Raw genomic sequence first — 15,373 nt, 5'->3', positions numbered from 1 at the left:
TCTCAACTGTAATGCCATTCAAGTAAATACAATCAGACCCAAAATGGAAAGCATGCAACGTAGCAGTTTCATTCATAATCCGGGCTGGGTGCACGACAGAATTACAGCTGTGAGTTTTGCGGAGGACGCGATCGTCAAAATCGGGATTCTCGCTGTATAAAATGGAGTCCATTAATAAGATTCGGAAGTGACGGTATTTCATTATCTCAAAACACGGGGCAACAGTCGAGCGTTTTTCGCTTCTCGGCTTGTGACGAGACGTCTTTACATAACTGCATCTGTGACAAAAAAATGCACCATTTTTTTTTTCTTTTTTCGGGCCTAGGACAACTGAATCAGCACAGAAGTCAAGGAGTGTTCAAATCTATACGGATTAGTCATCAAATGCACAAACATTATCTCCATGTGTGCACTCAAACTGGATCAGTCCTGTTCAGTCCTTCCCACACTCCTGCCTGCCACAGTCACAGTCAACGGGAAAGCTAAGAGGTGACAAACTGGAAGAACTACAAAACATTGCGTCGTACTATATATTTTACAATTTTATCTAAAGGTCTTCCGGGGCAAAGACACCAGTTAAAATTGCAAATGAGATCTGCGACGGTATGTGTGTCTTTGAATCTTGGTTTGAAGAGGATTAAAGAATCGTTGCCAGAAGAACCATTCCCGATGCCAAGGTTCAAAGAAACTCTCAAACTTAACTGGTCTGGATTTGAAGAGGGTTACTGAATTGGTATCACAACCATTCCTTACCCCAAAACCCAAACGTACCCCTGCATTTTATCTAATCTAGATTTGAAAAACGTGAAAGAGTCAGTATCAGAACAGTTCCCGAAACTAAGGCCCAAAGAAACCCTCAGTCTTGGCTAGTGTAGACTTGGAGAGGGTTAATAAATCGGTATCCAAACCATTCTCTACACCAAGACCCAAAGAATCTCTCGATCTGAACCAGTTAAGATTTGAAAAGGGTTAATGAATTGGTATAAGAACGATTCCCTACGACGAGGCCCAAACAAACAGTCGTAGCTAGTCGAGATTTGAAGTGGATGATAGACTTGGTATCAGGACTATCCCCTACACCAAAACCTCAAACATGTCCCAGCGTCTTACCTGGTCATACCACTCCCGATTGGTGCAGGTGCACTCAGGCCACCATCCTCCTTGTCCACTTGAGTTGTTGCCATTTACTTTGGGCCCCCCTTTGGATTGGCCTTTTGGATTGGGGCCTCCAGGCCCACCGCCAGACATCATCTTGCCCTTACTTCTCCCTAAGGTGCCCCCTCCTCCTCCTCCGCCGCCACCGCCGCCACCGCCACCTCCTCCTCCTCCACCCATGTTGCCTCCTCCCCCGGAGGCCGGAGCGGGTAAGGTTTGGCCTCCTCCATACCCGGGCGGGTATCCATAGGGCTCAGCCTGCCAGTCTCCTCCATAGGCCGGGGCATCCATCCTACGCAGGGCCGCCATTCGGGTCACCTCATAACATTCTGGGCACTTGCAGCAGTGGTGGTGTTTGTGCATGCTGGCTGGGCGGACGCTGGGCTGATGTTACACGGCGCCGCGACGGGCTAAACGGAGCGCAGATGCCAGCGGAGAAGCACACTAATCACAGGAATTTGACTGGTTTTTTTGCTCGCTCTCTTCGTCAAATCCCGTCGCTCTCGGCTGTGAAGTGAAGGAGGCAAAAAATGGAGATCGAGACGGCGAGGGGATGCAGCAATGGGAAAAGAAAAAATACAAAATGGGCACGGCGTCTTTGTCCTCTTGACGTAGAAGCTCAAAAACGGAAAATATTAGATACGATCGCAATCAGAGACCAGCCCTGATGAGATGAGAATCTTCTTGTTTCACAGTGATAAGCATATAGATTCATATATATGGACACATATATATATATGGATATATATGTTTTGCTTATATATATATATTATATATATATATACACACACAAATACATATAAAAATAATATAAACAGACAAGCACAAATACGGATATGTACAGGAATAATTGAATCTATATATAAATATCTATAAGCGTGTGTACAAATATATATATAGATATATAAACAATATGTATAAATAAAACGCTGTCCACTGATGGAAAAATCCCGCTCTTCGACTCTTCGTATCTTCCGGTGCGCTCAAAATTTGCTGTTCTTTTTCCCTCCTGCGTTGAAAAGGGTTAGTACCGCCTCTTCTTCTCCCAGGCTGAAGAGAGGAGCTGAGCTGTGATCGCCTCTCAGCCAGCTTGCCCTAGATGTGGATTATTCCGAGGATGCGGGCGAGCAAGGGAGGAGATTGTGCAGGGAGAGAGCGAGAGAGAGAGAGAGAGAGAGAGAGGGAGAGAGAGCGAGAGAAAGAGAGAGAGACGAGGAGAGAGGGAGGGAGGCGGTGGGGGAGGTTCAACTACGTAGCAGCATCCCTCTCACCGTCAGAGCCCCCCACCCACCCCTGCTCCATGGCCTGAACCAATCAGCCGCCATCGCCGCCATCAGCAGCAGCAGCAGAGAGCTATCCGCTAGCTGCTCTTAAAGGGACAGGCGTACCCATAACGTCACAGCTCTGGCAGAAAAATGTCACACACGTACGTACGCACGTGGGGGTTGCAAAATTCCAGATGTTGAAAAGTGAAATCTTTCAAGGGGAGTGGAATGTGAATTAAGGAGGGGCAAAAAAAGAACCCAAACAAATTAAAAGGTATTCTCCATACACAAGTAGTATGTTATGGTGTAAGAATATTTCATAATGATTATCTATACCACATTAGCAACTACAGCTCTTTTCCAAATGCATGAATAAACTGAAGAACATTAATAAATGGATGATTAATCCCTAATAAATGTTCAGAGAACAAAAAAGGGTTATGCTTTGTTTTACAACAGTAATTTTTGTTTTTTTTTTAGTATGTATACCTATTATACTGTATTACCGTTAAAAAAAATTTTCATTCCCCCAATGAACCTTCAAAATGGAAGCAGCTGCAGCTGCATGTTTCTGTGTAAACATGGCGGGACCACAGACAGTTTCTCGGGACTGCTTTTAACGGGCAGCTTTTAAGAAAGAACGAGAAAGAGAGAGAGAGAGAGAGAAAGAGAGAGAGAGAGAGAGAGATTCTTCTTGATCATTTCACAGAGAAAAAAATGCTTATCAATTAGTCAATCCAGAAACACTTTGCCGTCCCGGATCCGCTAATTGCGAAATCCAAGCAGTGTATTTCATCCGGTCAATGTGCCCAAACTCCCAACTCAATGACCCTCAAAGAGTCAATTTTAACGATTTAGTTATGTGATACAGCTGCAAATAAGTATTTGAACACCTGTCTATCAGCTAGAATTCTGACCCTCAAAGACCCGTTAGTCCGCCTTTAAAAGTCCACCTCCACCAAAAGACCAAAGAGCTGTCCAAAGACAGCAGAGTCAAAATTGTACAAGTCCACACGGCTGAAAAGGGGTTCGGAGAAATTGCCAAGCAGCTTGGTGAAAAAAGGTCCACTGTTCATCATGTCCATCATTAGAAAATGGAAGAAGCTAAACATGATCGTCAATCTCAATCGAAATATCACCTCGTGGGGTCTCAATGATCATTCGAAAGGTGAGGAATCAGCCCACGACTACACGACAGGACTTGGTCAATGACCTGAAAAGAGCTGGGACCACCGTTTCCAAGGTGACTGTTGGTAATACACAAAGACATCATGGTTTGAAATCATGCATGGCACGGAAGGTTCCCCTGCTTAAACCAGCACACGTCAAGGCCCGTCTTAAGTTTGCCAGTGACCATTTGGATGATGAGATCAGAAGAGTCATGGGCGAAGGTTTTGCAGTCAAATGAGACCAAAGAGGAAATTTTTGGTCATAATTCCACTAACTGTATTTGGAAGAAGACAAATGAGTTCCCTCCCAAGAACACCATCCCTACTGTGAAGCATGCGGGTGATAGCATCATGCTTTGGGGGTGTTTTTCTGCACATGGGACAGGACGCCTGGATTGTAGTAAGAAGAGGATGACCACGGCCATGTCTTGTGAGATTTTGGGGAACAACCTCTTTCCATCAGTCAGAGATTTGAAGATGGATCATGACTGGGTCTTTCAACATGACAATGACCCGAAGCACACAGCCAGGAAAAACAAGTAACGGCACCGTAAGAACCATATCAAGGTTCTGGCGTGGCCTAGCCGTTCTCCAGACCTAAACCCAATGGAAAATCTTTGGAGGGAGCTGAAACTCCATGTTTCTCAGCAACAGCCTAGAAATCTGTCTGATCTAGAGAAGATATGTGTGGGGGAGTGGGTCAGAATCCCTCCTGCAGTGTGTGTAAACCTGGTGAACAACTACAGGAAATGTTTGACCTCTGTAATTGCAAACAAAGGCTACTGTACCAAATATTAACATTGGTTTTCTCAGGTGTTCAAAACCTTATTTGCAGCTGTATCACACAAATAAATCATTAAAAAAAAAATACATTGTTATGTCTGGATTTTTCTTTTTGGATTATCTCTCACAGTGGACATGCACCGACAATGAACATTTCAGACCCCTGTGGTTGGTGGAATTATGACCAAAACGTTCCATTTTGGTCTCATCCTACCACAAAACCTTTTCCCATGACTCTTCCATATCATCCAAATGTCCTGGGCTGATTCCTCGCCTTTGTAAGGATCCCCACGAGGTGATCTCTTGCATGGGGCTCCACTCCGATTGAGATTGACCGTCATGTTTAGCTTCTTCCATTTTTTTAACGATTGCTCCAACGGTGGACCTTTTTTTCACCAAGCTGCTTGGCAATTTCTCCGTAGCCCTTTCCAGCCGTGTGGAGTTGGACAATTTTATCTCTGGTGTCTTTGAACAGCTCTTTGGTCTTCGTCATGTTACAAGTGTGATTCGAGTCTGACTGATTGTATGGGGTGGACAGGTGTCTTGATCCAGCTAACGACCTCACACAGGTGCTTCTGATTCAGGATAATCCATGGAGTGGAGGTAGACTTTTAAAGGCGGACTAACAGGTCTTTGAGGGTCAGAATTCTAGCTGACAGACAGGGGTTCAAAAAATTATTTGGAGCTGTTTCACACAAATAAATCGTTAAAAAAAATCATACATTGTGATTTCTGGATTTTTCTTTTTAGATGATCTCTCTCACAGTGGACATGCACCGACGATGAACATTTCAGACCCCTCTGTGATTTCTAAGTGGGAGAACTTATAACATAGCAGGGTGTTAAAATACTTATTTTCTTCACTGTATATAGCGTTCCAGACCCACCTGCAATAAGTAAAATTCTGCAATCTAGAAAAAAATGTTTTTTTAAAAATAGTTTTATTCTTTTCATATGCTTTACACCCATTTAAACTTAAAACACACTTTTTCTGCCTCTCAATGCTGCATCTACATCAAATAAAGCTCAGTGTTGCCAGGTATGCTCTGGCACAATTTCCGCAACTCCAAATTTCAACTTTCCCGGATTGTGTGAAAACACAAAAGATGTCCCCCAAAATTCTGTGACATATTGGGGGTCAAAAAGATAAATTACGACATAGTGTGGGTTAACTGTATAAAATTAATTTGGAGATTTAAAATGATGATTATTTTACGGGATTCAGATAATAATAGGTGTTTGGTTAAAAAAAAAAAAAATTCATAATCTTTAAAAAGTGAAGAAAAATTATAATTGGGGTGCATGAATGACTACAACTATTCCACATCACCCCCAACTTTTGTACCGCAAAGCTACATAGCGATAAAATCACGTTCACCCTCGTGTGCATGATTGGATCAAAAATCGCCAAAAATTCAGGAAGCCTCCTTGAAGACACACAGCAAACTGGGGAGAATGGGGGTGTACATCTTCCCTTCAACAGAGATGACATCGACACACGTGTACGAAAGTAACAAGATTATACGCTTGGGCTCTGGAGTGGGTGGACGAACGGATGGATTGAGTGCGTGTGCATGCATGTGTGTGTCTGTGTGCAAGATAGAAACGCTTGTGAATCTTGGTCGGACAGACAGGTTGTTATTTTATTTTATTTGCACTAATACAATAGGACTGCATGTGGAAAGCGCTCTGACATGAATTGATCAAATCCACACGTGGCGCATTGTGACACTCGGGGTGTATTTTTTTTCTTATTGAGACCGAGGGAATGTCACTATTAAAGCCTCGCATGTATGAATTATTAATAGAGTGTGACGGGAACAGATGTGGGTGTGTCTGAAATTTTCAGGCGGGATTTGAACATATTCTGCATGTACGTGTCCATAGATGATATCGCAAACGGAGACCATATCCTGGGGGGGGTTCACAAAATAATTCACACTAAATTAATAGGTGGTGTCATTTTAAAAGGCGCATACCTGCACCTAGATGACAATAAAACAAACATTACGACATTCCATCGCTATCCAAAATAATCACGAAAATCCAAGAGTTCTTGGTATGTCCACAAAGATTTGTCAATCACTCGTACAATAATAGCCAATCAGATAGCCGCATTGTCTTTACCCCTGGCTAGACACGCCCCCTGCCGCCATGTCGTCCCACAAGCAATACTGGTTGTCAGTAGCGTGCGCTTGGAAAAGTTAATGTTACAGAGAAAATGGTCCTCAGATGCGCAATTCTGATGAAAGCTATCCTGTTAGGTTACAAGGCGCCCGGTTGATTCATTTTCCAAAGCCTAAAAGTTAACGAAGTGTCTACGACGGATTAAGGCTCGCGGAAGAGCGCACGTACAACTAAATCTGGGCAATATCAACAAACACAAGGCTGTATGTATGAAGGTAAGTGATGAAGTATCTTCTCCGAGTTTGAATTATTATCAGTGCTTTATACATTGCAGGAGAACAACTTTCACTTTGTTAGTGTATCACTGACGTGCAGAATGAAGTGCGTCATGTTTATGCGAGGTTAGGTACATACAGGATACATAAATGTGCCATGTCATGCAAGAGAAATGTCTATTTGCCTATTTGTATCCCATCAGACGTTTACGAAAGAGCACTGGGTTTGATTACGAGACATGTCAAATGAATACATCTGGTGACTACGGTACCGACTGAGTTAATCATCATTGTTTAAATGTCGAAAATCGATCCTAACTCACTTCTAAAGACTACAATGATATCACTTGTGATCTTTCCAAGTAAAAAGTACTCACCCTGCTTTACATCCACAGTATGATTCCACTATTTTATCCAGTTGGATTTCAATATGAAATTTGTGAGGCGTCAAACTTTTTGCATCGATCGCCAATGTTTCGCTGTAACTCTAACATTGCGTCCAAAATCTTAATTCCGTGTACATATCCTTGCATGAAATAGTTGTGACCTCTCTGTAGAACTCTCTTGGACGAGTCTGACGCATTTGGCAAAATCAAACCGCAATATTATCTGGAATACGCGATAGACAATCGACTTCAAACCTGTTATGTTCAGTCGCCATTTTGGAAGCTTGTGGGACATACAGAATGTAGCTAAGGGGGGCGGATCTTAAGATCACCTGTCGGAAAGGCCTATTGTCTTTCGACTACAAAATGGAACGAGCACTATTTTTGTCTCAATGAAGCTTCACTTCAACAAAGGCGTTTTAGGCAGTCCTCGGAAATACTTCACTTCTGAAACGGATGCCAAGAAGTTCGATAACCCCCTGCTTTCCAGTCACGAATGTAAGTCAGCGTGCCCGGCGTGTTGCAGTCCGTCCAGGAGGCGCGCACGCCGCCCACCGCCGCACTTAATTACATCCAAGAGTAGCTCACACCTCTTTTAATGATATTCTCGCACTCCTACCTACTTTAGATGTATTAACTAGGGAGAGTAGAACGGAAAATCACAAATATCATCCCCGAATGCATGGATTTACGGGACAGCACGCCAAGAGGCTCCAGCAAAACCAATCAGAGCGGGGATGAGACGTGGCGTGGTCGGGGCGTGGGTTTCAAGCAGCTTGAGAGGAAGATGTAAGCAAATTGATCCGAGCACACATGAGTGAGCGCATGACGCAACACTGGCAGCCTTTGACTGGATCCGCAACGTTCCATGCCCAGGCGTATTTGCCGCTCAATGCCGTCAGATGAAGAAAAATGCTGTATAAAAGTCTTGGGCATACCTAATAAACGGAGGGACAGACACACCGCGATGGAACCTCTAAATTTGTTATATTATTCAAAATATGGTTTGGCTGAGGTCAAACCTCTTCCGGGAATGATGTCACATGAAACCTTCGCTATATCGAGAGTCATGTATAAAAAAAATTGTTTAAAAAAACTGAATTGGCCTGTAAAAAAAATTAAATAAAATGTAAGAGATAACACAGGCATCAAACTTTGTTGGGAATAGTGAAAAATTATAACTGATGAATTAGTAATTGATAAAGATAAAATTCATGAAACAAATATGTAAATAAAAAATAATTATGCAAATGGAGAAAATACAAAAATAACATCCATCCATTTTCTTCGCCGCTTATCCTCACGAGGGTCGCAGGGAGTGCTGGAGCCTATCCCAGCCGTCAACGGGCAGGAGGCGGGGTACGCCCTGAACTGGTTGCCAGGCATTTGCAGGGCACATAGAGACAGACGACAGTCGCACTCACAATCAGACTTGGGGGCAATTTAGAGTGTCCAATTAATGTTGCATGTTTTGGCGATGTGGGAGGAAACCGGAGTGCCCGGAAGAAACCCACGCAGGCACGGGAAGAACATGCAAACTCCACACAGGCGGGTCCGAGATTGAACTCAGGACTTCAGATCTGTGAAGCCAACGTTTTACCAGCTGAGCCACCGTGCTGCCACAAAAACCCCCCAAAAAATACAAATAAACACAAAAAAACCTACTAAACAAAATAATAAGATAGGGACTGAGTTCACCCAGCGAAAAACAATGATTAATTAATAAAATGTTTATATATATATATATATGTTGTCTATCTGTAAATAAATGAGTTAGTTAGCTAGCTAGTTAGCTGGCTAACCAGCACAGTAAAGCCCTTGCACGGCGTATTTACAATGACTGGATTTGACGCATTAGAACCGGACGTCTCGAATGAATCAGAGCTGTGCAAAGTGTCCGTACGCGCACAACAATACGACGCTTTTATGATCAAAATCCCCCTGTGTGACTCATAGCAGGTTTGAGAAATGTGCCCGGCATTCACCTCACGCGCTATTCTGCACAATCTGCAATCCTGCAGTTTCTCCCTCAATTTTTTTCACCCCCCCACCCTCTTTTTAATGTGCACACAAACCTTGATGAACACCGCGCCCAATTAAACTGACCAACCAAAGGGGCGAAGGGGGGGGGTGATAGGTTGGGCAACCGATAGGTGATTTATTGTTCCAAAATGACGACGGTGACCCCCGATCCGAGGGAGAGAGGAAAAAGGACTTTGGCGTGTGATTTATGGCACGGGGAGGACGGCGTGATCTTGGCGCTCTTCGACTGAGATGTTTCTCCTTCTCTTTCGCCGCCACTCACTGCCTGGCGGGCAAAGCTCCACGCAATCCGCTCGGCGTCAGCCTGCCTTATTACATAAACCCACCTGGACAACCTGGAGCGCACACGCACACTATCGTAATGAGCATTAACGCCATACGAACCGGCGCACGGACCCGTGCGTTGAGTCATTTCGAGGCATTTCGATGACAAGCTGTGTGAGCGACTTCTCCTTTTTGTCACCTGATCGGATGCAACACCTTATAAGGCAAGTCGGTAGTGAGGGGGGCTTAAAGGGGCAGCTCATGTTCTGCCCGACTGTAATCGTGGCGGACTGCAGGTTAAAAAAAAAAAAAAAAGTGGGAACCGGTTAGGAGATGAGGATGCAAGACATGCATAGCAATTTTAGTATTTATTTCATGTTTATGATATCCAGAATTAAGATCTATGTACCAGTATGCTCATAACAAGTAAAACAATTCTGTGCACAAATCGAATGACTACTTATGTTTTTTCCACTAAGTCTTGGGCTACTAGTATAAAAACTTTATGAGGAAACTACTGTGCTGCACTTGTGAAATACTAGGCAAAATTCGTAGGTATGTGTGATGCATTAGAAGCATTCTTACCAGGATACTGAATAAATGTTCAAACAGCTTTCCAAAAAACTGCTTGATGTTCTTTGTCCTCACTAGTAGTTCATCTTTGGTTCACTAGTCAGACATACACGGCACTATAGAGGCAAAATTGTGTATTAGTTTGCAAGTGTTTTGTACTATTACTACTACCACCGTATTTCTCAGCCAACAGAGCGCACTTGGTTATGAGGCTCAGCCGGTACATTTGTAAAGGAAATACCATTTGGTACATACATAGGCCGCAGCTGTGTAAAAGCCGCAAGTCCCCACATTGAAACCGACATTGAAACACGAGATATTTACAAAGAAAGACAGTACACAGAGAGTTTAACGCTAGAGCCGCCGCGCTAACGCTAATGTTAGCACCGCGCTAACAGGGCCAATAAAAAAAAAATATACTGGTAAAAATCGCTGACACACGGCACTAACACGCTAGCGCAGCGCTAACAGGGCCGGACCGGTAAAAGTCACTTCCTCGGCACATATATTCCACCAGTCTCACTCTTACCCTGTCCGCTCAAGTGCCCCCATGTGGCCGTGAGAAAAAAAATGCACAAATTAGCCCGATCACCCCATAAACTGCAGGTTTGAAAGCGTGTGAAAAAAGTTGCGGCTTATAGGCCGGAAATTACGGTACTTACATTATAAGGTTTTACTAGTTAACATTGAGGACAACGTTGGCATGCTATTATGACATCTACATGTTATTAGTATGGAAAACATGTGCATTTGGTAACAATTGGGTGCTACTAGTCCAATAACATGGCATCATGTTAATCGTACTACTAATGACATGATAAAATTCTACACTTTCACACCAATTACTCACCAGTAGGGCAAGTTTGGCGTACTAGTAGGATAACAGCATTTCACTCGTGAGACAAAACTGTTGAATAAAACAGATCAAATAAAACTTACAACCGTCACAACTAAGCCAACATTTGAGGTACAGGCCGCGATTCAAACCCACATCTGAACTGTGAGGCCGGTGTGCTAACTACTGGTCCACCATATTGTATATCTATCCATCCATTTTCTTAGCCGCTTATCCTCACGAGGGTCGTCTAAGTGCTGGAGCCTATCCCAGCTGTCAACGGGCAGGAGCCAGGGGACACCCCGAACTGGTTTCCAGCCAATCGCAGGGCACAAAGAGACAGTCGCACTCACAATAAAACCTAGGCGCAATTTAGTGTCCAATTAATGTTGCATGTTTTTGGGATGTGGAAAGAAACCCGGCGTACCCGGAAAAAAACCCACGCAGGGATGGGGAGAACGTGCAAACTTTACACAGACGGGTGCAGGATTGAACCCGGGACCTCAGAACTGCGAGGCCAACGTTTTCCAGCTGATCCACCGCACCGCCCCATATTGTATATATCGATTAAATTACACCACAATACAATTGTATTTAAATGGGAACGGAAGGTCATTCCTAGTTAAATCACATAAATAATTCCCACGCAAAGTTTCCAACTTTTTCCTGAACCTTTGCTACCGTAGCGTTTACCAATTGTGCATTTGCCCTCGTTTTTCTTCAGCGCTGCCAAATTGTGCCATCCCATCCCTTCCATCACTTGGAGATGTTCGGTACTGTACGTGCCGTGGAGCAGCTGCACCCTGACACCGAGGCCTATTAATAGCGCTGATTCCACTGTGCAGTCCGGTTCGGTTCGGTTGGATCCGCATCCCAAAATATTATATATATATATGTGTGTGTGTGTGTGTGTGCGCATGCGTACATACACACACACATATATTTATATATTGTTCAGGTGCACCCATAAAACCCCGCAATTCACCGGACAATTTCCCGACTTTTGCAATCCTAGTAAACCTGCTAAAAGTCACCATAGGTGATGAGGGGGGAGTGGGGGGGGTGCCCTGTGCGTGGGCAGAATGGCGATGACTAGAGGGGGCATCAGTGAAGCATACTGCTCAGCAGAAGAGGGAAGGGGAGGGTGGGGTGGAGTAAAAAAAAAAAAAAAAAAGAGGGAAGAAAATAGACAAGACGCAGAGAAAACAAAATGTGCCCATCGGTGCACGGGGGAAGGCAGATCTAACTCTGCTCCGCGTGTTCACCTTGCACCACCTGGCGCCGGTGGGACAGATGCGTCACGGGCAACGTGACTGTGGGAGCCGAAGAAGACCTGACGAGGTTTGCGGCATCAGAAAAGGTGGGGCGAAGACGTGGGGGGGGGGGGGTGTTTCGGCCAAACGGGGCACACAAATTAAAAAAAAAAGACAAACGAAAGCCAGAGGAAAGCGGAGAGAGACAGACCGAGAGGCAGCGCAGTCAGTGGGGATGCAGGCGGGGGAGGAATGTGGTTTCTATGGCAACGCCGGGTGTCTGTTCCAGCTCCGCACTGCACCCACTCTCTCTCTCTCTTTCCGTCTCTCCTGCCTCCCCCACTCCATCTCTCCCTTCCTCCATCCATACACCCCTTCCCCTCCCATTCACTGCCTCCTCCTCCTCCTCCACTCCCTCCTTCTCTCTCTCACACACACACACACACACACACACACACACACCTAAACACACAAACACAGATGCATGCACATCCAACGCCTTACTATCAAACGGCTCCATCTAGGAATGTGACAGCGTACAATGAGCAACGAGTCACGTGTCGCCTTTGCCACTTAACACCTCTAAGTAGTTCATTTGAAAAAAAAAAAAAAAAAAAAACAACAAAAAAACAAAATGGTCTCCATCCTCATCAGGTCTTTGGTGCAATATGACGGGATTCACACAATTCACACAAAATGAGGCCTCGGGCCGTTAGGGCGGGGCTTTTTCAACTGAAAATCAATGCAAATGGAAGTAAAATATTGATGCGTTCCTATTTTAAAATGTTACATTTAATGAAAAATACAATAGTAAAATAATAATGTAGGCCCATATCCAAATTTTATACATCATGAAAAAAATGCACTTCATGATTCCATTAACATGTATGCTAATTATTAGAAATAATTGTACCCAAGCAATCAGTTTTAAAAGATTTAATTTAAATATATTGAACTTAAAAGTTAAATAAAACCGACCTAACTAGATTTTTTTTTTTTTTAAAGTTCAAGTCACCGCAATTTTTATGCACACTTTGGTGATTCTTGGCACACTACTAGAAGAAGTAGCACATTTTGAGAATTACTAAGTATAAGTAAAAGTATATTAATCAACTTTTGGGGATTTTAAAAAAAAAAATGCTAACACAAAAAAATATTATAGGACTCTTGATTTCAATTAACGTAAAAAATATTACAGGACTCTTGAAGTGAATGCTCTGCGTGGCAGACTAAAGAACAGATTTGGCCGTACGTGCCCCCGGGAGAAAAATGAGCGTCTCACCTTGGGCGCGTCGATGTGCGATCGAGTCACCAGGCCACACACTCGCTCCAACTTGTGATCAATTCCCCTGCACGTCACCCGGACACGGGAAACTCCTTCCTCCACTTCCTTCTCTTCCTCTTCCTGTGGCTTCTTAGAGGAGAAAAATGAAATGTCAATCGACTACAAACCAACAACTGTCCAATGTACGAGTTGCATTTTGATAAATAAACCTGCTAATGGCCCCGTCACACCCTGACGTTCTGCTCAGCGTTCTATAGCGTTTGAGGAAACGTTGGTAGTCGCCCATGGTCGCCGGGATAGCGCCAGAAGAGCGTTGTTTGAACGCTAGTGAACGTCAATGATCGCTGGGAATCGCCGGTCCGGAAAAAAAAAAGTTTTGAACATGCACAAAAGTTCTCACCGAGACCAGCGTTCATCAACGTTTAATTTTAAATGCTGCAGAACGTTCAAGAACGTTTGTGGAACGTTTGTGGAACGTTTTACGAACGTTCGGCGAGCGTTGCACGCGTTTGGCTATCGTTAGTCACTCGTAACTCGAACTTTACTTGGTTGTTACTTAATCGTTTGCGCTGCAGCGAACGACTCACTGGCGACCTGTGAACGACCACTGAACAATCCCCTAGCGCACACAGCATGTAACTAAAGTCAAACGAACGTCCTTTGGCATCCATTGAGCGTCATTCGTGCGTTTCCCGAACATCCATGCATATGGGTATATAAACCGATGCTTTGCATTCTTACTTGCAGTCCGCACCCCACCTTTTTTTCGTCTAGGCGGCATGATGCTGACTGTTCAAACTCGCGAGAACAACTGAAGTGACTGAAATTTCCAACGTCTTCGTACCCGTTCCACTGTAAAAATTACACGCCAGCAAAACACTGTTCTGTCGTTATTCACCCGTTTAGTCACACGCTCAACACGCTCGTCGCGCGCCAGTGACGCGTTAGTACACGCTAATGGTTTTTAGGGGTATCTTATTTGGTCTCTGTTACACGCTTCTCGTGCGTTAGACACACGTTAATCCCACACCAGATGTGTCATCCTCATTCGAGAACGCTGAAAAATAGAACGATTGAAATGTTCAGAGAACGTTGACCAGAACGTCATGGTGTGACGGGGCCATAACTTCTTTGATGAGAGTCATAGAAAATGGACAGCACTCTAATCTATGAAGAAGGCTGGATTAGCATCAACGCATCCGGTGAGAAAACACTAACCCAGGATTATTTTTTTTTTACAAAAGTGCTTAAAAGCTTTTAGAAGCTACAAGGTGAACCTCCACTATATTGCGGATTTTAAGTGATCGATTTTATGGCTTTTTACAGTATAAAACCCTAAATACAAATTTTGAGTTGTGTGCCACCATAAAATTATTCTTCCTACTTTGCAAAAAATTTTATTGCGCCATAAATAGACTTATTAATCACTGCGTACCAACATGTAGCATGTTAATCTTTTGTTGCATCTTATACCTTACATTACCTTTAATTTAATACATCCATCCAACCACCCATTTTCTCAGCCGCTTATCTTCACAAGGGTCACGGGGAGTGCTGGAGCCTATCCCAGCTGTCAACGGGCAGGAGCCGGTGTACACCCTGAACTGGTTGCCAACCAATCGCAGAGCATATGGAGACAAACAACAGTCGCACTCACAATCACACCTAGGGGCAATTTAGAGTGTCCAAATAATGTTGCATGTTTTTGGGAAGTGGAAAGAAACCCGGCGTATCCGGAGACAAACCACTCAGGCACGCAGAGAACATGCAAACTCCACACAGGCGGCGCTGGGCTCAAACCCGGGTCCTCAGAACTGTGAGGCCAATGCTTTCCAGCTGATCCACCATTCCGCCTTAATTTAATTCCTCCTCAATATTGATCTTGTATTTTCTCATCTTTTATAATTCATAAACAAACAACTCACATAGTTTACTGACAACAGCGAGGATACAATCATAC

At 44.0% G+C, this 15,373-nt stretch overlaps 1 protein-coding gene across 5 annotated transcripts in view; it reads right to left on the bottom strand.

The window, feature by feature from the left end:
- Positions 1-15,373, bottom strand: part of dlg3 (discs, large homolog 3 (Drosophila)) — a 135,053-nt gene that overhangs the window by 98,115 nt on the left and 21,565 nt on the right. For 4 of the 5 annotated variants that reach the window (XM_061835328.1, XM_061835332.1, XM_061835329.1 and 1 more), the window contains exon 4: positions 13,411-13,542. In XM_061835328.1, coding sequence (XP_061691312.1) covers positions 13,411-13,542 — 132 coding nt within the window. The remainder of the gene's footprint in view (positions 1-13,410; positions 13,543-15,373) is intronic. The other variant, XM_061835330.1, reaches the window with a different exon arrangement.

Source organism: Syngnathoides biaculeatus, chromosome 11 (genome assembly GCF_019802595.1).
Source record: "Syngnathoides biaculeatus isolate LvHL_M chromosome 11, ASM1980259v1, whole genome shotgun sequence".
Taxonomy (NCBI): Eukaryota; Metazoa; Chordata; class Actinopteri; order Syngnathiformes; family Syngnathidae; genus Syngnathoides; species Syngnathoides biaculeatus.
This window is presented reverse-complemented; position numbering and strand designations above follow the sequence as displayed.